This window comes from Equus caballus, chromosome 14, assembly GCF_041296265.1.
Source record: "Equus caballus isolate H_3958 breed thoroughbred chromosome 14, TB-T2T, whole genome shotgun sequence".
Classification (NCBI taxonomy): domain Eukaryota; kingdom Metazoa; phylum Chordata; class Mammalia; order Perissodactyla; family Equidae; genus Equus; species Equus caballus.
In genome coordinates, this window is record NC_091697.1 from 17139904 (window position 1) to 17163002 (window position 23099).

General features: G+C 48.2%; 1 protein-coding gene across 3 annotated transcripts; it reads right to left on the reverse strand.

Moving 5' to 3' along the window:
• Positions 1 to 796: 796 nt before the first annotated feature.
• BTNL9 (butyrophilin like 9) lies at positions 797 to 20519 on the reverse strand. Of its 3 annotated transcripts, XM_001916724.5 has the most exons (11): positions 20157 to 20367; positions 16265 to 16396; positions 15130 to 15489; positions 13498 to 13779; positions 10558 to 10686; positions 10441 to 10473; positions 10148 to 10168; positions 8634 to 8654; positions 8392 to 8418; positions 5420 to 5446; positions 797 to 4551 (listed from the first exon to the last, which is right to left on the reverse strand). In XM_001916724.5, the coding sequence occupies exons 2-11, from the start codon at positions 16374 to 16376 to the stop codon at positions 3926 to 3928; spliced, it is 1638 nt and encodes a 545-aa protein (XP_001916759.2). In that variant the 5' UTR covers positions 16377 to 16396; positions 20157 to 20367; the 3' UTR covers positions 797 to 3925. The 3 variants fall into 3 exon arrangements, with proteins under 3 accessions (XP_001916759.2, XP_070088955.1, XP_023472760.1); XM_070232854.1 differs by lacking the exon at positions 10148 to 10168 and having other exon boundaries at positions 20157 to 20519; XM_023616992.2 differs by lacking the exon at positions 8634 to 8654.
• Between the last annotated feature and the right edge of the window lie 2580 nt (positions 20520 to 23099).

A 23099-nucleotide genomic window follows, 5' to 3' on the forward strand; every position in this document is an offset into this window, starting at 1 on the left:
CCTAATAGCAAGTAGGTGGTTTCCGACCTCTGCTTTCACAGCTTTGGTGAGCAGCGTCTGTAACTTTAGGTACTGGTGTGACTATTTCTGTAGAACAGATTCCTGGATGTGGAACTATTGGGTCAGGAATGTTCACATTTAGAAATTGGTTGACATTACCAAAATTGACCTCAAGATGGCCGCACCAATTTATAAGCCCACCAAAAATGGTGGGTGTGCCCAATTCATCAGAATACTTGTCTTCTCGTGTAAGATTCCTGTGGCCAATGATAACTCAGCTTGCACCTGCCAAAGGGATCCAGGTCCTCTCTCAGCCTTTGTGAGCCAGCTGTCCCCAGGCTGCCTCAAGCAGGAGAAGCCTCGCAGCACCCTCCTCACAGGCGTGTTTGTTCACCAGATGGGATCTACCCATAAGTGCTGGGCTCACCCTTTCCCACTTTTGAGGGATAGCTGTGTAGAAAACGTGAACAGTAGGGAGAACTAAATATATCATGCCCTGCTTTTAGAAACTTGCAAGAGGGTCATGGGGCATGGGCTGGAAGGCAATGGATGTCTACTCTGAGTGTCCTGGCCTCCTGAGTGGCCTCAAGCATGGGCTTTATGGCTCACAGAGCATGCAGCTGAATATCTAAGATCCCTTCCAACCTTAGGGCCAGGCTTCCCCTTATTTAAAATGTGCCAATGGAGCTACTGTTTATTTAAAAAATAATTTAATGCTTCCTTTTGTATCAGCTATATGTTTGCTTTTCTTATTTAACACATAAAAATGATCTCAAAGGAACAGATAATGGTTGCATACGGTCAAGGAATATATTTTTAATGTTATCACAAAAACATTTGTGAGTAGGATCCCAAAATATTTGCACACTAATGCAAATTACAGAAAATAAAACTTCCTTTTTCTGAATATCACACATGGTATGTTAATAAGGCTGTAATTTTATCATAAGAGGTAACTGAGCATATTTTCATAAGTTCAAAAATGCACTTAGTTGACTTGTTAGAGAAACAAATGACAATAGATGGCCAAATGCTCTATGTGGAATTGCGTAAAACCAATCCTGTGCCGGAGCTGGTGTCTCGCGAGAGCAGACCGTGCTTCTCTCTCCAGCTCCACCAGTGATGTCACATCGGCAGCCTGCACTCAGCCACAGCGGGACTACTTACACCATGGAAATCAGCAAATGCTACAGATTTTCTTTTATCCAGAAAGCCAGTTATTAAACATTTTCCAGACACCACTGCACTCCTTTATCATTCTCTTTGTACATTAGTATATTTTTGAATGAACCATTTGAAAATAAGGTACAAACATCAGGTCCCATTACTCCTTAATACCTAAGTGTATATTTTCTTAAAATAAGGATATTCTCCTACATCAAAACCAGGAAGTTAGCATTTATCCCATATTACTATCTGATCCACAGCCATTTTTCAAAATGTCTCTTCTTCTCCAAATAATGTCTTTTACAGGTCTAGGATACCATCCAGGGTCACCTATTGCATTTAGCTGTCATGTCCCTTTTGTCCCCTTCAATCTGAAACAATTCCTTAATCTTGCCTTATCTTCTATGACCTTGACATTTTTGAGGAGTATCAGCCAGTTTGATGTTTCCTAATGACGTATTAATTTTGTGGGGTAGGAATACCTCAAAAGTGATGCTCTTGTATTCTTTTCACTGCATTGTGTCAGGAGGCACGCAGTGTAAACTTAGGTCAAATATGGTAATGTTAACTTTTGTCACTTGGTTAATACAGTGTCTGCCAGGCTCCTCCACTGTAAAGTTGATTAAGTGTTTTGTACTTCTAAATCAATAAGTAAGTAATTAGTAGTGTGTGGGGAGATATTTGAGACTTCTGCTGTAGGCTGGAACTTTCTCTTCTCCCTCATTCATTCATTCATTTATTTATGTATATCAGTATAGATATAGATCCTCTTGGATTCCTATTTTATTTAATCCATAACTGCCATTGATTGCCTTGATGTTGATCTTTGGCCAGTGGGAGTCCTTTCAAGCTGATTTTCTGTGCAACTGACATCTCCCCATCATTCTTGGAACACTTCCTCACTTTCTGGTACAAGATGTTTGAGACTCATTCTGGCATGTTTTTTCCAACACCACCAAGCTATTAACTTAATTCTGACACTATCTATCTAGAGATCGTGTCAGCTCTCACAGGTTAAGGGCTGAATCCTACAAGAATGCCCTCCACTTCACACACCAATTGCAAGTCCAGGTTGTTACCTGTGCTTTTGACCGATGTGCTATAAAACGGAGGTTCCCACAACCCCCTCCTTGGGTTCAATTAATTTGCTAGAGCAGCTCACAGAACTCAGGAAAACAGTTGACTGACTAGATTACTGGTTTATTATAAAAGGATATAACTCAGGAACAGCCAGATGGAAGAGTTGCACAGGGCGAGGCCTGTGGGAATGGGCGCAGAGCTTCCTTGCTTTCTCTGAACACCTCTCTGTCTGCAAGTGGTCACAAGCCCGGAAGCTCTTTGAATCCAGTCCTTTTGGGTTTTACAGATGCTTCATTACATAGGCATGACTGATTAAATCGTTGGCCATCAGAGACTGCACTCAATCTCCAGCCCCTCTCCCCTCCCTGAGGTCAGGGGTAGGGGGTGGGGCTAAACTACAACCTTCTAATCACATAGTTGGTTCTCCTGGCAAGCAGCTCCATCCTTGGGACTTTTCAGAAGTTATGGGGTTGACTTAAACTCATTGTGATTGAAAGGGGCTTGTTATGAATATCAAAATACACTCTCATAACATTAGGAAATTCCAAAGGTTTTAGGAGCTCTGTTCCAGAATTTAGGTTGAAGACCAAATATATATTTCTTATTATAAATGAGAATATCACACCCATCTTGTATTTTCCCTGCCCCAGCCCTGGAGTCCGTCATTTCTCCAAAGAGCCTTGGTTCCTTTTAGTGGGAAACAGGACTAAAAACCACATTCTGGGTGCCGGGAGTGCTCACTAGTAGAGGGGCATTACTGCTTCTAAGCCCTCACAACAGACAGAGCTAGGAATCATATGGATGCACACATTGTCCATCTGTCTGTCTAGCCATCTATCTATCAGCTACCTACCTATCACATGTGTTCCATGTACCTATACAAAATAAAAAACCACGAGTTCACAGAGTTATTCTTTCATTCTCTCCTTCCCTCTTTCGTATTTTCTGTATTTCCTTTCTCTGACTGAGAAACTTAACTCTCAGCACACTTGGTAAATTTGCTTGTTGAGCAATTCTTGTCATTCTTACTTTAATGATCAAATTGCCCCACAAGCGGTCAGTGGAGCCTCTTCAGACCAGCATCTATGTCCTCTTGCTGTGTCCCCATCAGTTTTGCAGCATGTCTGTACTTTTTGGCAAAAGATGGTCCAGATTCACCCTGTGCTTTCTCTGCCCAGCCCTGGAATCAGCTTTATCTAAGTTCATTTTAGTGGGAACTGACGTTTAAAACTAGGATTGAGCCCTAGGTGAACTCATTGCCTATGACGTGACATTGCTTCTAGGCGTTTTTAGAGCTAGAAAATATATACGAATTAACTGATACCTCTAATCCAGTCCAATAATTTTCTCTCCCATTCCAGTTTCTTTCCTCTTCTTCCACACGGAACGCCCTGGCTCCCAACAACATCAACACATTTTTACTCATTTGTTCAGTCCTACTATACACACAAACGAGCTTTGGAACTCTTTTTCGTAAAGAAAAATCATATTTCCACGCGCGCGCGTCGACATAGCCAAAGGTTCCTCTCTCCGTCCCCTTCTGCTGCGCTGAGTCTTTAGCTTTTGCTGACATTTTGGGGTGGGCGCTCAGGCCGTGCACTGATTCACTCTAGAGAAAGAGGGAGAGCAAAGCGCTTGCCAGGTGTCCAGGAAGCTGCCCAGGACCCAGTCCTGCGCTTCACCACAGGCCCACGGCAGTGTCTGAGGGCTCAAAGGGCTGCAACCAGGTGTCACTGTCGTCCTTTCCGGGGACACATGTCCCTCTAACGGGCAATGGGCAGATGGTGAGCGGATCCGGATGTTCACTGCCATCATGGGCTCTGGGCCTGAAATAGGCGCAGAGCGACCCGGAGAAGGTGTCAGTGAAGGTGAAGATGTGGGAGCTGTCGGATACGTTGAAGAAGGACAGCCGTCCCGCCTCGCAGTCCAGGAAGACACCCACGCGCCGGGGCGGCACGCGCAGGGCGAGCGCGACGCGGTGCGGGTCCAGGACGAAGTACTCGCAGCCGTTCCACAGCCCCATCACCCAGTAGCCGCTGGCCGGACTCAGGCGCGCCGGCCCCGCGCGCGGCACCGAGGCCAGGCACGCCCCGAGGAACCAGCGGCTGCGCCGGCCCACGTGCACCTCCCAGTAGTGGCGGCCGGCGGCGAAGCGCTCGCGGCTCAGCACGCACGTCTGCTCCGAGAACCGCTGAGGATCGCCTGGCGCCAGGCCGCGGGCCGGTGCGCGGGAGGACACGCTCTTGCCATCCTCGGAGACCTCCAGGCTGGGGTGCGCGGAGGCCGGATCCAGAGTCACGTCCACTGCGCAGAAGCACTGGGTTAGCACCCGCAGAGGACGGTTCTGGGCCCGGCCTGTCCCCTCCCCTGACAAGCAAACCTCTGGTTCTCCCAGTGCAGCTATCCGTGGAATCATCACACACTCCCCTCCCCCCAAAACGCTCTGGCGCTGAAGCGTCATGCAAGTCACTCCTCAGCATTTGAAAGTGTGCAGAGGAATCCTGTTTCCTGCCCGGACTGGAAGGTTCCTGATTTCCATACTAGGTGCCATGCAGAGCAGAGATAGCAAACAAGTAGGTCCATGGGGGACGAGCGCGGGCTCACGTCGCCCAAGTTCTGCTCAAGAAGGAGCTCAGGGCTGCTTCGAGTCCTGGCTGCTGCCACCACCCTGTGTGACCTTGAGAGCATCACGTGAGCTCTGGGCCTCGATTTTACAGCAACATTAGGATTTTAAAATTGAAAGAGCCTGCTGAGATTATCTAGTCCGACGCCCTGTACTCCAACACCCCATTCCCCCAAACACATCCATTTGATGCCTGGGAACCCCAAGGATCCTTCAGTCAGATGAGAGGTTCCTCACAAACTGTATTCTCTCCCGCAAACAGGTTCTAGTAGCTGCCTTCTTGCCAGATGGAAACAAACCCAGTATACCAAAACCCAGAAAGCAAGGTGCGTGTGGGAGCACGTGCACCCAGACGTGTACGTGTGTGAGGGCAATCACATGGGTGCATGCAAGCATGTACGTGTGTACATGTGTGCACACACAGGCATGTGTCATGTTGTGTCCCTGCGTGTGCAGGCCCCATACTTGGCACCCAGACAGACCCTTCCTCTAAGCTCAGATCTTTCCACCTCCCTTCTGTTTAAGTCACAGCTCCTTGGTTTCAGTTACCTGCATATTGTTGGGCTGCTCTCCACTCTGAAACCAAAGAGAGAAGAAAAAGAAGTCAGAGATCTGCGTCACTAACTCTGGAACCTTGAGGGAGACTCAAGATGCATGAGGGATGCCTGCAAACTGAATAACCCCATTCCCACCGTGACCGTTGGTTTGGATCCAAACGGGTCTGGGTCCACCATAGAATTTTCCCAGGAATTTGGGGTTGGGTAGGGGCTTGTGTCAGTGCTGGGTTATACCAAAGCTGCACGGAGGCTGAAGTTGTGCCAGGAAAGGCAGGAGAATAGAGCATGTAGGCAAAGAGAACCCATACAAGTGGCTGGGATGCCCAGGATGATGGAAATGAAGCCTCAAGCTCTGACCAGGTCAGTCCCCCGGAGGCTCAGCTGAGCATGGCTCCTGTCCTAAGATGTCCTTTAGATACCCTGTCTTGCCTCCTTTCTTAATGTGAGCCATTCTGAGTGGATTTCTGTTTCATTTTATCTTGTTCTGTGTTCAATAGAGAGATCACCAAGTCGCAAAATATAGTCATGCACCACACAACAATGTTTCAGTCAGTGACAAACCACATAGATGATGGTGGTCCCAAAAGATTAGTACCAGTACCATAGAGCCTAGGTATGTTGTAGGCTATACCATCTAGGTTTGTGTAAATACACTCTACAATGTTCACAGAACTGCCTAATGATGCATTTCTCAGAATATATCTCTGGTCTTAAGCAACACGTGACTGTAGCAAAAGCAATAGCAGAAACAACAGCAGACGTTTCAGAGCTCCATCAATTTACAGCAGGGCCTTCCTACCCTGGTTTTGCAACAGAATAACCAGTAGAACTTTAAAAACATGTAACCCTTTCAAAGAATAACTCAATTCTATAAAGATGTTGATTCTCCCTAAATTTATCTATAAATTCAAAGTAATTCCATGCAAAACTACTTTTAGATTTTTTTAGGAACTTCATAAATTTATCCTAAAATTTCTATTTTAAGGAGGTCCATTAACTTTAAAAAGAAAGCAGAAATGGAGAACTTGTACTTTCAGGTACTATAAAAGCCACAGAAGTAAAAACAATGAAGTAATAGCTGGCCAACAGACAGACCCTCTAAATACGGGAACCGAATATGCACTAAAAGTGATACCCCCATCAATGGGGAAATGACAGATGGTGGAGTAGCTGGCACTGGGAAAACTGCCCCATCATATGGAGAAAAATCACTGGGTTCTCACCTAACAGCAAATAAAATGGCGCATCTCAGATGGATTAAAGACCTCCACATAACACACATAAAGTGGATAAAAGAAAGTGTAAGAGACTGTATGATTTCACTCATATGTGGAAGATAAACAAACACATGGACAAAGAGAACTATTTAGTGGTTACCAGGGGGAAGGAGGGTGGAGGATGGCTACAAAGGGTGAAGGGGCACACCTATATGGTGACTGACAAATAATAATGTACAACTGAAGTTTCACAATGTTTTCAACTATCATAACCTCAAAAAAAAAAAGTAAGAGATTATCTTTGTGACCTAAGAGTGAGGAAGGTCCTCTGCAAGAAAACTTCAAAAATACAAGGGACAAATTTGCTGAATTAGGTTTTGTAGAAATTAATGACTTCTTTTCAATAAGGAGCACCATGGACAAAACAAATAGCAGATGACAGAATAGAAGAAGGAATTCACAATGTTTAAGACCAATGAGGGATTAATAGCCTATATATACATATATATATAAAGAACTCCTGTGAATTAATAAGAAAAAGATAGCAATTCCATATGAAAAAAGGGCAAAGGTCACAAATGGCGATTTTCAGAAGATGTAGCCCCAAAACTAGCATATAAAGAGATGTCCAAACTTCTTAGTGTTCAGAGAAGTGCAGACTAAAAGCACAATGAGCCATCACTCATCCCCACTGACTGGCTCACCTAGAAAGCAGGCTCCTGTGTGATGTGGCATGTGGAGCCCCCATGCACTGCCAATGGCAGGATAATGGCGCTGCCTTAAGGGGGTCCCTCTATCTCACTTAGCATAGCCTCCATGGGCCAGCAATTCCCCTCCTGGGTGTACATGCCAGAGAAATCTCCACACAGGGCCAGAAGGCAATACAGTTGAGGCTACTCATTCAGCGTGGTTTGTGGTGGTGTGGAGGGAGAGGCAGGCTGGAGGTCTACTCCAGGAGGGTGGCTGGCTAAAATGGGGTGCTCTGCAGCAAGAAGGAGAACAGACCAGACGGACATGTGGTGACAGATAAAACACAGTAGTGAGTGAGAAAAGCAAGGAAGAGCACAACACTATAAATGTCATTTACAGAAACTAAAATGTATGTGCACAAAACTGTAATTCACATTTTGCAAGAATACAGTCATACATTGCTTAACCATGGGGACACATTCTGAGAAATGAGTAGTCAAATGATTTCATTGTTGTGTGAACATCATAGAGTGTACACAAACCTAGATGGTATAGCCTACTACACACCTAGGCTATATGGTACTAATCTTACGGGACCACCATCCAATATGGTACCACCATCCAATATGTGATCCATCGTTGACTGGAACATTGTTATGCAGCGCATGATTGTATATACAAAATAAAGATACATATTAGACTGTTTGCTTTATGGGGGCAATGGAGGAAAGTACAGGGAGAAATAGCTACATCTAGGGTAACTTGCCCACTCCCGAGCCATGAGTCAGAGTCTTTGAAAGTGGGCAGCAGGAATCTAGGTGATTCTGATGTGCAAATAGGATTGGCACCAATGATTTACAGTATGCTTACACCTCAGGACAATATAAAAGTAAATGCAAAAGTAAAACTCAAATATAACCTCTACCAAGGGACATAGATTAATACATGCCGTGTGGCCGTGGAATAAACCAGAATGAAGCATGGTTGGTTAATCAGAGCAGTGACTGGGATGCTGAGATGTAAAGTGGACAAAGGGAGAGAAATGAGCTTCACTCACCGGCCTGGCCTTCGGCCCTTCTCCAGTCTGAAGCAGCCAAGGGAAAACGGAATTAGAACACCAGGTCCCTGCAGCTTCCCTGCTCACATGATGCGTTTTGCACCCACCCCTGCCTCACTCCCCTTGCTCCTGCCACCCACACAGCCAGCAGGGTTCCATCCAGGTTGGGAAATGAGAAGAACACACATGGATACCCAGCTGCTAAAAGGTGGACAAGAAGAGTTCTAAGAAGGGTCACTTACCAAGCTCCGTCTGAAGCTTCTCTGTAAGCAGAACATAGAGAAACATCACAGCCTGGGGATGAGTGGAGACACCTTCCCAAGGCAGTGAGGCCACTGGGAAGAGGCTCCTCATCTTAAACCCCTGCTCATCCCAATCCCATCCTTGTGTCTGCATTGCCCTAAAAAAAGAGGCCCACCTGCAGGATTCTTGTGCCTCACCCTATTCTCTGCTCAGGGCCCTGAAGGGAAAACAGTCTTGGTACAGAGGAGTCTCTTCCCAGGGCTCAGGGCTGCTTTGAAGAGGCTACTGCTCATTTGCCCTGAAATCACAAGCTTTCTTGGAGAAGAGGTCCTGCACAAGTCCAGGCACTGAGCAGAGCCTGCGTGAGCCTCCGGGTCAGTCGCTTCCCGGGGACATTATTTAAAGGACTGGGAGAACATCACACTCCATTATTCCCCTGGCCAGATACCAAGACTGATATTTTGCCACCAGACATGCATTCTGTTGATTTCTCCACCCTAGGTCCTCATATTGTTTTGGGGTTTGTTGGTTTGTTTGTTTTGCTAATGAAGATTTGACCTGAGCTAACATCCACAGCCAACCTTCCTCCTTTTTTTGCTTGAGGAAGATTCCTTCTGAGCTGACATCTGTGCCAACTTCCTCTATTTTGTATGTGGGTCACTGCCATAGCATGGCTGACGAGTGATGCAGGTCTGTGCTGGAATCCAAACCACCAACCCTCAAACCCTGTCAAAGGAAGCAGGGGCCCCAACTTAACCACTTCACCACGGGGTGGCCCCCCTAAGTCCTCTTAAAACCAAATGCTCCTGGGAAAGGCAACACTATACACTAATTCGGGCTAGAATGTTAAAGACTTATTATAGCTGAGTTTGGGGGTTTTTTTCACTGCAGGACTAGGTAGACTGCAAGACAAGCTTGTCCAACCTAGCAATTTTGTCTGGAGTTTTACTGGAGTGGGCAAGGTGGTTCTTGAGGTCTTCCCCCAACCATGGCGGCCTTCTCCATTCCCCTTCCTTTGGACTCACTCTCCCCTCCTCTGTACACGCCGCGCCCCCACCTCCCCCCGGCACGCACGCACGCACGCACGCACGCACGCACCATGGCTTCAAGGTGCTAAGCCCCTCCAGGAAGAAAAGCGAATCTGAAAAATTACTCCACTTTGGTGCGAGTTAAAGGAGCTCCTTCCCAGAGGCATTTGTACTAAAGAGACAAGGACATTCTAGGAAGACGAACAGGAGGGAATAAATGCTTAATGGTGGAATTGTAACTGAATCGTATAATTTGCAGGGGAGGGGCTGGGAAGGTCTGTCCAGGGGGTCTCAGGTCAGACGTCCTTGGCAGCTGCGCACCAGTCTGGGAGTGGAGAGGTGGGAGGCACCGAAGGAAGGATCGTTGCCGTCCATCGCTCTCCAGAGGGAGCGTAAAATCACTGAACCTTTCCTTCCACTGCGCGCGAGCAGGGGCACCCAACTAGCCTGCAGCCAGCACTGTGTGCGTGGCACCCAGAACTTACCCAGCTCTGCTGTGAGTTTCCCTAGAAAAGAAATGAAGAGAAAAGGAGGAAAATCTCTACCGACGAACACTGAAGCCTCGTTTCTCCAACGTGCACAAACTCGAGCGGCCGTGCGTTCTGGGGAGCGAGGCTGGGCTGGAGGCGCGGCAGGCGCGGGCCCCGAGGCAGAGGGCGCCGAGGAGCAAACCTCTGCCGCAGCCCAGCCCGGGTCTGCGGGGCTGGCCGTGCTGCCCGGCGCCCTCCCCCCTGCTCGTCAGGGATGCGAGCGCAGGGCGCGCCTCACCCCTGCTCACCTTTGTCTTTCTCTGCCTCCTGCTTCAGCTTTTCTGCAAGGGGGCGGGGAGGGGAGAGGCGGTGAGCGGGCGCGCCCTCCCGCAGCCCCCTCGGGCCAGGCCCGGCCCGCCTCGTACCTTGGCGCCTCCGCTGCTTCTGAAAGAGCCACAGCGCGAGCGCCGAGGGCAGAGCCAGGAGGAGCGGCAGCGCCATCAGAGTCCCGAGGAAAGCTCTCTTCCATGGGGAGCTTCCGGGTAAAAAGACGTCTGGAAAACACCCCCCAGGGAGTTGTCTAGATTTAGGCTAAACACCAAACACTAAGCGACAAAACTGTTCTAGACCCTGCGTGCCGGAAAACCTTCCTAGCGACCTGTTGGCTCATCCCACCTCCTTGGCCCCACCAAAGCCGTCTGTAAAATGGGCCTGAGAGCAGGTCTCCAGAGGCGGAACCGAGGAACAGCGGCGGACTCGAACTCATTCAGCGGAAAGGGGAAACTGCTGCAAACTGACAGCTGTGAAAGGACAGGAGCCGAGGGCCCCGCCCACTCCCCAGCTTGAGACTTCTCTGAGCATGGTCCTGGCCTCCTCCGCTTCTTTCCACTCTTGCCCCACACCTGAGGATAAGGAGAACGCGCGGTGTATTGTTGATATCTGAAGCCCAGCGAATTACTGCTTTCTATCCGCGCCATCGAATCCACAAGTCACCTCGCTGCTTCTTGCAAATACTGGGCTTCTACTTCTCCTCACACCGTTGGAAGAATTGATAACAAAGCCACGTGGGGGCTGACTGACAGTTCCCCTGTGTCCTCTCCAGGCTCCCTAGGGAGGATCTGCCCAGAGGCAGGATGTGGCCCAGGGCAGCGCCCGCAGTGGCCAGAGAGTAAAGAGAGGTCCAAAAATGGATAGGAATTCTTTAGAAATTCTTGTGGCAATTTAACAAAACAATTTTGTGTCTGTTGAAAATAATTATAGGAAATTGGTACTTTTATCTCAGTGGTCTTTTTAAAAAGTATATTTTCCTTTTCTATTGTGGTAAAATATACATAACATAAAAACTAGGGGCCAGCCGAGTGGCTAATTCACATGCTCTGCTTGGAGGCCCAGGGTTTCGCTGGTTCAGATCCTGGGCACACACGTGGCACGGCTCATCAGGCCACGCTGAGGTGGCGTCCCACATGGCACAGCCAGAGGCGCTCACAATTAGAGTATACAACTATGTACTGAGGGGTGGGGATGGAGGGCTTTTGGGGAGAAGAAGAAGAAGAAAAAAGATGGCAACGGATGTTAGTGCAGGTGCCAATCTTTAAAAAGAAAAAATCCTTCCCTAATGGCTTTAAAAAAAAACCATAAAAAGTACCATCTTAACCATTTTTAAGCGTACAGCTCAGTGGCATTCAGTATATTCACAGGATGCAACAATCACCACCAGAACTTTTTTCGCTTTCTGAAACTGGAACTCTGTACCGGTCATGCACTAACTCTCCCTTCCCCCTCCCTTGGTCCCTGGTAACCTCCATTCCACTTTCTGTCTCTATGAATTAACTACTTTACGTGGCTTGTGTAAGTGGAATCACACAGTATTTGTCCTTTTGTGTCTGTCTTACTTCACTTAGCATAATGTAGTCTTCTGTTTTTTAATTTTATTTTTCTAGCAATGCACTTTTATTGAACTATTGGACTGCAACACACTGGTCTGTCACCGCAGATGGTTCGCAAAGCCCTGACCCAAGGGCTAAGAGCTAGGGCTCAGGGTCAGATGCCACCTTGACCTGCAATCTCTTTGTTGTCCCTCTGTCCGGCCTCTTCTGCCTCCTCCCTGCTCCTCCAGTAGCCACCCACGTTCCCATCCCAGGACCTTTGCACTTGCTGTTCCCTATATCTGAATGACCTCCTTGCAGATATCCATGTGACTTACACCCTCTGTAAAGGGCAAACACAACTCTAAAAAGAAAACCTTTGGATTTTTCCTGGTGCAAAAGGGGAAAGACACTTTCTCTTTCCCTTTTCTTAGAGTATTTCCTTTAGAAAACTTGTAAATCCTTTTTATACCCCTTTGAGACTGTATTTAAATCATTTTAAAAGCTGAATAAGCCTCTGGCCAGCTTTAAAACTTAGAATTTTTTATTTTTCAGGAGCTCAGAGCCCTCTCTTTGAAGTGTAACATCAAGGAGAAAGTGTCTCCAGCTCCAGGTCGTAAGTGTAATTTATGTGCCTTGTTCCGAGCTGTAACTACATGCCTGACATAGAGATGGGAGATGTTTTATTTTTCCTTTAGATAAAAACAATTAGCGAACAGAAATGGCCACCCCAATTACCAGGTGAATTTCAGATAACTCTGTGTGACACACAGTGCAGTCAAGCCCTCTTCCCTGAGGACAAGGTCTCATTTATAAGGGTGAGATTTCTTTCTGTTATGGTAATATAGCTATTGATTTGGACCAATGTGAAAAATGGCTCATAGGTTAGGTTTATCCTCAAGATTTAAAATGACTGGAGCCATGAATATTAGACCCTTCAGTGGGTGTCTCATAATAAGACTTTGATACTAGATAATGGCCTCACCTTGAACTCACTGCCTCACCGACTTATTCCGTGACCCATCTTTCGACATACACACACCACCACACCTACCACCGCTCCCTGCTTCATTGTTCTCTATACACTGAACACTTTCTAACCTACGATGTAATTCACGCTTTTGTTTGTCTGCTTCCCCCACTGGAATGTCAGACTGAGGGTAAGGGTTTTGGGTACACTGTGGGTGCTCAATAAATACTGTTTGAGGGATGATGTTAGGAGCACATCGGCTCTCATGATGACCTCTAATGAGAAGAGGTTCTGGGTTTTATTGCATGGCCTTTGGCTCTCTGGGGCCTCCCCCATTTACTCTTTGGGTTATTAATTGTACTCTTAGTAGGTTCCTGATAACCAAATTGCTGACTTCTTAGGTGTCAAGGTCAGCCCACCCCCTATACAGCCAGGGCCAAGTACCATTGTGTCCTTATAGATGGCCTTTGAGACAATGGACCTGGAGGACATGATGACTGAGAGGACAGGGTGAGCCAGCATCCACTGACCTGCTATCTGGATCACGAACTCTTTCTTCTGGACCAGGAAGGGGTTCTGGATGGAGCAGGACACGTTGCTGTGGGCTCCCTCCAAGACGACCACAGATGTTTCCACACTGAACAGGCCCTGGGTGTCCTGGATGATGGCTTCAGTCTCTGGAGGCAGGCACTTTCCCTGATGGTCTCTCCACTGAGCCTGGGGCTTGGGGTACCAGCCACTGGAGCTGCACCTCAGCTGAATGCCTCCCTCCTTGAAGCCCTCAAGAGAGATGTGAGGGTCCGAGCCCAGCCCTGGGAGAGGCAGGAGGAGTGGGAAAGATCAGGCTCCTTCCCAGAACTTGGACCGGAAGTTCATGCCACCACTTGGCATTTGCGGTCACGATAAGGCATCATAAACTGTGACGGCTCTTAACTCGCATGTGAGCTCACAGCCCACCGCCTGGGGACTGCAAGGACAGTCTCAATCAGTGGTGGTATGTGGGACATGGGTACAGTACTACCCTTGAGAGACATTTGGAAATGTAGAGGGGTGCCATTGGCAGGGAAAGACTACTGGCAGTTAGTCATATTATGCATGGGACAGTCCCCTAGAATGACGACTAGTCCCACCGCAAATTTTAACAGCTTTTCTTCTGTCTCTTGAATCCCATCAGAGCTCAAGGGCCTGTGTCATACACGCTCTTTTTTCACTCATCCTTGTGGAGCTAGCTTTCTATCTTGAATTTGCAAAACATTAATATGGTTTACACACCAATACTCTAAAAAATGTGTACCAGGAAAACCCCAGACCTTTCTCCACCCCTTCATCTCATTGCAGCCGCCTCCTTAGGTAACAAACTTCATTCGTCTTTAGTTCATCCTTCCTGTGTTTCTCTTGTACAGTGTTTCTCCTTTTTCCTTACACAAAATTTCCATGCTAGAGAACCTCTTTTGCAGCTGGCTTTTTTCTTTTAACAACATCTTACAAATCACTCCACACTGGTTCACGGAGCCCCTCCTCATCTTTCAGCTGAGTAGTACCACTCACTCCGTTGTGAGATGGACCATACTCAGTGCCTATGCTTGGACATTTAGGTAGTTTCCACTGTTTTACAATTATCAATAAGGCTACAAAGATGAAACTTATACATATGCCTCTTTCATATTGGAAGTGTAGGAGGTGCACACTCAGGGTAAACTCCTGGAGGTGGGATTGCTGTCCAAAAGGTAGATGCACAGACAGTCCTGTCGGCTATCGCCCAATTCCCCGGCACTGGAGCTTTGGAAATTTGAACCAGTCGGCATGTTCAGAGCAGGGTGCCTGCTTCCCCACAGCTGCACCAAGACTGTGTGGTCCAACTGTTGAATTTTTGCTAATCTGATAGGTAAAATAATTTGCATCTCAGTGTAGCTTTAATTTGCCCTTCTTTCATTATGAGTAAAAGTGATCATCATTTCTTGTGTTTAAGGGCCATTTGTGTATCTTTTTTATGAACAATTCTTTCGTTCATTTTCTAATGAATCTTTCTTTTTAATGTTTTTTTTTTTTTAATCACGGAGAAAGGGAAAATATCTCTAATTTGTCTACTCCTGAGCAAAGCAGGTCTATCCAAGTGGACCCCTCTCCCCTCTCCCCTGCTCAGGCTTGGCCGGGTCACGCACCTGCTACCTCCAGCTCCCAGATGGCTTCCCCAGAGAAGGTGCTGGAGAGGAACCTGCACCCATACGGGCCCGCGTCGGCTGGGACGACGCCGCGGAGCTGCAGGGTCACGCTGCCGTCCGTTATGTCGTCCCTGACGAGTTGGGTCCTGTTCAGGAACTGCGCCATCTGCTGCCCATGGAGCTCCTGCCCCTCCTGGTACAGGTGAACCACGTCGGAGGCGCGGCTCCGGAACCAGCGGATCTCCATGTGCTCGGCGTCCAGATACGGCGACAGGCGGCACAGGAACTCCACCTCCTCCCCGACGAGCGCCAGGATGGGTTCCTCAGGGCCTACCACCTTGACCTCCTCGTTGAGCGCCTCTAGGGCGAGAAGCCAGAACAACGGCCAAAATCAGCCCTCCTCAGATACGTTTTTATCACGTCCCTTTGCAGCTCAGCAATCTACAGTAAACCCTTCAAATGAGGAAGGTGAGACACACTACAGGACGAGAGTCCGGTTTCTTGAACAAGTAATAGTCATGAAAAATGTGAGTATGCCGGAAAGAGAAATCTGCAAGGGGCCAGCCAGGCAGCCTAGTGGTTAAGTTCCTGCACTCCTCTTTGACAGCCAGGGGTTCTCGAGTTCAGATCCAAGGCGAGGACCTATACAACCCTCATTGAGCCTCGCTGTGGCAGCATCCCACGTAAAATAGAGGAAGATTGACACAGGTGTTAGCTCAGCGGCAATCTTCCTCAAGCAAAAAGAGGAAAATTGGCAACAGATGTTAGCTCAGGGCCAATCTTCCTCACCAAGGAAAAAAATTTTACCAACTGTTTTAGCCCAGGCACAGACCAGTAAGAGGTTCTTTGCATCCTTCTGCTACACCCTGCCATGCCTGTAAACTGTAGGGTCATGGAGACAGAGTGTGCAAGGGCTGCTATGTGGCTGGAGAGGAGGTAGAGGAACACTCTGGGGTTTGATGGTACTCAGGGGCAGTGGCTCTTTAACAACTGGGATGAAAATCTTGTATTTTAGCAACTAGGATGGTGTGGTACAAGGCTACAAGATCTCAGCCCAGGAGCAGCTGGCAGGAGAGATGGGCTGAAGCAGACATGCTCTTGTCCTGGCTGGCTGGGCTGCAGATCAGACACCTACCTGAGTTCAGCTCCCCAGGCCAGAGGAGAAGGAGGAGGCCAGTGAGGAAGACGAGGCTGCTGGGCAGAGGCACTGGCTGGGAGGAGTCCAAGGAGACTGGGAAATCCACCATCTCCTGCGCAGTGGGGCCACCTGCAGGGGGACAGAGATGGTGTAGAGATGCGAGGGAGCTGGAGCTCAGCCTGTCAGGCTTGAGGTCTGTTTAAACCTCAATTATTTTTCGTTCAGTTCTTACACGCCCCAGTGTCTGGCTTCTTTTAAGCCACAGCCGGATGTTAGAGCTGCTTCTGATTTTACCAGGCAGCACTGCTAATGGTGTCGCTGGCCTTGCAGGACTCACGGAGCTGTGAGGAACAGGGCTAAAGGGTCCCAAAGGAAGCAGCTTCTGAGCTTCATATTGTTCAGAGCCAAGAATAGTGCCACACGTGTGCGGGCTCGGCTAGGATTGAGTGACTTTCTCCAAACAAAGGGAAATCGACAAGGACTCTCAGACCATTTTCATTCTCCCTGCTGGAACTTTCTCACGCTTCCCTTTGTCCTGGAACATCAGGTCCACAAAACAGAGGAACAAACACAGAGCTCTGATCTTTCAGAAGTGGCGCACGTCCCTGGAAGATGTTTGCCAACTCCAGCCCCATCTGGGACACCTTCCTCCAGTCCTAAGACCTGAGGTGGAGCCTCCAGGAACTCAGCTGGTGACTGTTGCTGCATCCACAGCATCTTTGAGGCCACAGGGATGGGGTCATCCCCTCTGGCCATGCCCCCCTTCTGTAGTCCAGGAGATCCAGCCCCAGCACCGGTGGGGCCTCCACTCTCACTCCTGCTGCCCGCTGGGCCCTGCAGTAACGTCTGGCAGTCTGACAGCCAGTGAGTGTGGGCAGCTGCCACATCTTAGATAGACAGTCCTCTCTACATCTCTCCTCTGCTTAGTTGTGGGATTTTAGGCAGATTCTTTAAAGTGGCTGAACTTCGATTTCTTTGCTTGAACAGTGGGAGAAACCAGTGCCCACTCAGAGGACTGTTAAGTCTCTCTCAGGCTGGATGGGTGCTCTTTAAATAAAAGCCAGCACTCCACCCTCTTCCTCCACCTTCCAGACGTCTGCTCTCTGTCTTCTTTGAGAGACCGCACCCTTCTTCTTTCACTCCATCAGAGACCCCCCAAGGGGGAGGGCCCACCGTGGGCTTCTACTCTCCAGTGCCTCAGTCTCCCTTCTCCTCCTTCTGCCACCCCACCCGTTTGCTTTGTTTTCCTTTTCCTGCAGACCTGCCAGGTGGCACATGTTCCTGGGGTCCTGTGACGGCAGAGCCCCCAGCATGCCATCAGCGATACCACCAGTAGGCAGTGGACAGAGGAGTTTGAAAGCTGCTGGGTCAGGCAGGAGAGGAGTGGTCAAGGAGGTGTGTGGGTGAGTTAATGGGGGAGTCCTCAAGTGACCTGTGAGCTGGAAGGCCCCGGGCTGGTGAGAATACAGCAGGAGGGAGGGGCAAGTGCCTATGAGGTGAGTGACCAGTGTCTGGGGGCCCTGCCTTCCTGTAGGTGGAGGGGTAAGTTGGGAGGCTCCATTCGTTCTTCAAGTGGAGCCCCTTGCAGGGAGGAGGCAGGAGTCCCCTCTGGGGGCAGCTATTGGAATCACTATTCTCCCAATGGCCAGCAGACCAGAAGCCTTGGGTCAGGGTTCAGGCTCCGGCTGGACAGTCCAGCCTCTTGTCCTTTTGGTGGATGGTAAGAAGGTGTCTGTGATGGGCCTGGAAACCGGCAACAAAGAACTCCAGAGTAGGGGGTGCACACAGCTTTGCATTTTATCTTCCTCTCCCTGTCCCCTTCTCTTTTGTGTCCCGGTCTTTTTTTCTGGACTCTCACATGGAGCTCAGGAGGGCACAGCCATCAGGGCTATATCAGCACCAGCTAACACCTTCCAAAACAAGAAGGACTCACATGATCCACTTGGATCAGCTGGATTCTGAGGAATTAGTCACGACTTGTGTTAGGTGGTCATTCGCGTCCTCCTACAGGGCAGCACTGGGGCGTTAGGTCCCATGGCTGGGGTTGGGGCACCTCACAGGAGAAGTATATGCTCCAACTTTCCTGGACAGGGGGAGGCTGCCCCCTCCTGGGGGCAGTCAGGGTGTTCCGAACCCTGGAGTTACTGGTAGGACTGCAGTTGTCTGTTGTGATACATCCATGTGATTTCCATTACTGAGGGTACAGGAGGTTGCAAACACACACACATATGCACACATGTGCGTGTGCCCACAGTTTTTAAAAACTAACACGAATTGAACACTATCTACCAAACACTATCTACCAAGCACTTACCTATACCAGCAGTATTAATATTATTCTTACTAATAGGTCCAAACTATAGACAGGGAAACTGAGGCACAGAGGGGCTAAGTGATTTGCCCTGAACATACAGCTAGGAGGTGGTGGAGCAGGGGTTCCTCTCAAGCTCAGCGCTTCTCCGGCTACAGCTGTGCTGTGTGTCAGGGCTGCGTGTTCTCTCAGGCCTCCTGCCGCCCAAACCATGACCATGTTAGGGACTGCCTGGCCAGGGACCGTGACACAATGTTCATCCTGATGACATCTCACATGCTCTGAAGAAGTGGCTTGAGTCCACAGGTGTCAGCCACAAGACCAACCAAGAAACCAGCCAACCAACAATCAAATGAATAAAAATCTAAAAACCCCACGGCTGATAATACTGCTTAAAACTGGAGTCTCCCTCAGACCTTGTCAACAGCGTCTTCTGGGACAGGAGGTCCATGCCCCATTGGTCCCTTTGTTCCCAACGCACACGGACATGGCCTTGAAAGCCTTTAACTGGAAGGAGATAGCCTGGCAGTTTCCTGAAGTGACTTCAGAGGGGCTGAAGGCCCTCATGCCCTTAAAGGCATCCTCCTCCCCACATGCTGCCTCAAGTTCCCACATACCAGCCTCACTCGGAAATTTAAAGGCTCTGACCCTTATCAAGCAAGGACCCTTGTGAGGAAAAACACTAAATGGATTTCAGATTCTGTTTCTGGTGTGGAAAGGTGAGAGGCCAGACGTGTTGGATATTTGGGGAAGATGGAGGACCCACTGAGGAGAAGGACGGCCAGAAAGGGGGTCTTGAACTGGAGCTAAGCTTTGCTGGTGGGATACATTCTTCCTGCTTTTTGGGGGCCTCTGGGTTATTTCCTCTTGAAGACACAGAGGGAGGAATAAGCGTTGTGCACACTAACACTGAAGAGATGCCACCATCCTCCATGCAGGGGAAGCCCTTTTCTCCCTGGCACCACTCCAACCCCATTTCAGCTTCTCCTCCTGTAGCTATTCCTAAATGTTGTCTTTATTTCCAGCCCTTCGGCTCTTGAGTGTCTCTTTAAAGATTATTATCTTTTTGCTTTTCTCCTCGTGAGCTTGGGCTGTGTGAGGGCGGTGTGCTTCGCCCTGCTCCCATTCCCCGTGCCCGAAGCTGTAAGCTCCAGGGGATAGGGCTTTTGCACTCTTGCAGCCTCTCCCTATCCAGCGCTGGCTGTGCTGCTTTGCCCTCCACAAACTGTCAGTTAATGCCACCTGGCTTGTTTTGGTTTGACTTCAATAGGCCCATAGGAGGATTTCCACCCCTACTCTCCTCGAAGGAAGATGAACCATTCCAAGCAGGAACACTCAGCGAGGCTTGAAATGGCTTGAGGTGGAAATAGGGTGTGTCAGAATCCTGCTTCCTCTGTGGAGCTGCCTGAACAGACATCTCCCCTGGGCCACACCTGAACCACCCATCCTGCAGCCAGGCTCAGCTGACACGGTGCTGCCAGCCCATTTTTGCTCTCTGCAAAGCCTCCTACTGCCATTTTCTGCTTTCTGCTTCTGAAAGGTGGAAGTTTAGGTAGGCATTGAGAATGAGCCACATACCTGTCAGGTAGCAGCGAAGGGTCTGCAATGAGAGATGAGTCCTGGTGATCTCAACTCCTCTGCAAAGGAGATGATTGTGGTAAAGTTTCTTGATCTCAGATTCTAAGGTCCCCTAGACACAGGCTGACAGCTGAGTAGAGGGGCCAGCTCATCTGTGACAGAATTGTTCACTCATCTTCCACCTAAGTCACATGCTGCTTTTCTGTTCTTTGCTATAGAAATCGAGATAGAGAGAACAAAGGGAGGAAGTCCTTGTCACATCCTGTCTCTGTGAGGCAGATCATGAATTGAATTTCCATAGAGAGTGTCCTGCCAAAGTCTTAGAAGGAGAACAAAGGTATCTGGGGGTCTTGTAGAAGCTGCAAACTGCCAAGGCTCAGAGCAGAAAGAAAATGCTCCAGCTGGCTGCACAGAATCTCTGGGACCCAGGGAGGTGGGATGGCCACCTTTAATTAGCCCCTCTCTTTTCACTGTCATATGGAAAGATACAGAGACTGGACTGGAATATCCACTAACTAAGGGTTAGGAAAGGGCTGATGCCAGGCTCTTAACCCTCCATGTCCTCATCTGTAGGGCAAAGGCAGAAAGGAAGATAGCCTGGGAGCACTGCTATAAGTAAAACCTGCAAGAGCTGTTCACCGACAACTTGGAAATGCAGTGGGGCACTGTATTGAGATTACTCTAACGGAGTGGAACTCAAAAAAGAAGAAGCAACCACTACTGCAACCCACCCCATTTTGACATGGGCTTTGGTGCAACTTTGGTATTAGTGTGAGAGAAGTACAGTGTACCAAGGTGCCAGCCAACCTGGCTGCACCCAACACTGGCATCCTTCCTAGGGGACAGGTCAGAGCTGTGGCACAGGGTAGCTCAAGCACATGCAGGACACCCCCAGAGACTCCCAGAAATGCCTGATGTTTGGGGTGGGGCCTGGCAGGTGCTCAGGCTCTGAGTGAGTAGGTAGAGGTGAGAACAATGAGCTAAGGGGCACTGACTTGAAGGTGACATTCCATGTTTAGGCAGGCTGGTGCATACATCCCAGGCTTATGCATACATAAAGATGTCCTAGGACGGTCAGGGAGCTATGTGGTGAGCTCAAGTGGTCGGTGCAGGTCCCTGGGGCTAGGGAGACAGAGGAGGGCTCAGGGACAGATTAAACTTAAAATGGACACTGAACAAAGGACAGGATCAGGGAAGCAGAAGGGTGAGGGGAGGGGACAGACATTCTGGGTGGAGGGAGAGGGGTAGCTGTAGGGGGGGATGAAAAGTCTATGGGCTTGCTGGGAGAGTTTGTGGAACTTACCAGCGGAAGGGAAGGTTGGAAAAAAATAGATGCGACCCAATTACAAAGGACCTTTCATGCCACACAGGGAAGTTGAATGTTGTCCTGGGCAGCCAAGAGCCAATTGGAAGTTCAAAGAATCTGAAGTGATTTGGGCTAGAGAATAAAACTGGCAGCTGTACTGAGGGGCTATTTGGAAATGTTAATCCTGGTTTTGACACAAATAATCAATAACCAATCTATAGCTAAGAAAGATAGGGTGATATTTATCGAGCCTAATGTAGGGACTAACATGGAAGCCCTCCCTCCCTCAGGGAAGAAAGCATTCTGGAGAAGCTTGGTTTACAGCATGACTATATCCTGTTTCAGAAAAAGAACATACATCAAGCATGACAGGAATACATTTGTTTCCCAGAAAGTCACAAGATGTTTTGCCCCAGTTTTGCACATACACAGCGGGTCAACGTGCCCTTAGTTCTCTGGGAAGAAAAGCTTCTCTTCAAAGAAGAACTGGTATCGGCATGAGAGAGAGGGAGATATTACATCCCCATCTTTAAAGAGGGCATTCTTTGCTTTGGGAAAATGTTTTAAGTAGATGTACAAGGCATGTTTGGTGGGACATAAATCAAGCTGCTCTGGGAAAATCTTTTAAGTCCAAATCAGGTTTAAACCAGAATGGCTTCCCCATATACTTCAATATGTGGAAACATTGTTCTTACTGTTTTCATCATTTGTCCCATTTTGATCAGTAATTTTTCGATAGAAAGCACTTATTAAGTTATTGTACTTTGGTGTCAGGGTAGTAGCTACCTGCCCTGGGTCCATCATGCCCCTCAGAGCTGGACTTTTATTTTATTGATTAGCCCAGTTATCCATGTTGGAGGGGAAATAGCTGAGCTTAGTGAGCAGACATAGAGGTAAATGCTGATAGGGGAAGCATTCCGGAGGTCAGTAAGTTTTGATTGCCTCACAAACATTGTACGTGTGCTTCAACAAGATTTTGTGATCATTACTTAAACAGTTAACAACTATAGAGCAGATATGGCAGTAGTGATAACAAACTGTTCAGTTCAGAAGAAAAGTCTTAAGCATAATCCTTATCAGAAAAAGAGGCTTGTTCAGAATTCTAAGAATGATTGACCATCTCAAGTTATTGAGTGATCATTACTCTAGCTTGCATATCAGTCTTACAACATTGAGTAAAGAAAACTGTAATTAGCTTAAATATTATGATTAATAAAAGAATTCCAAGAAGTACCTAAATTAGGAATTGTAACGTGGACCACAGAAGGGAACCATTATCTGAAGGCAGCTAACTTAACAAATCGAGACTTGGTGAAGGATTGCTTAGGACATTCACCTGTTTTTTTTTTTCATGTGTTTTAACAGAGATAACACATTGGAAAATTTATCAGGTATCAAAACACAACATTCAGTCTGAATTATAGCATATGCACCACCTTGGGATGCACTTAGAATATCTAAGGCCATTCTGTTTCGGACAGCCTTTCTCATTAAAGACATCTCAGTGTTCAATAAAGCTATTGCTGTTCAACTATAGTTAAGGGCCTGTTGAGTAAATTTAGTCAGGGCTTCTAAATGTGACATGACATCTTCTATCCCATGGAGGGAACCAATATAGCTGCTGGTTGATCATACCA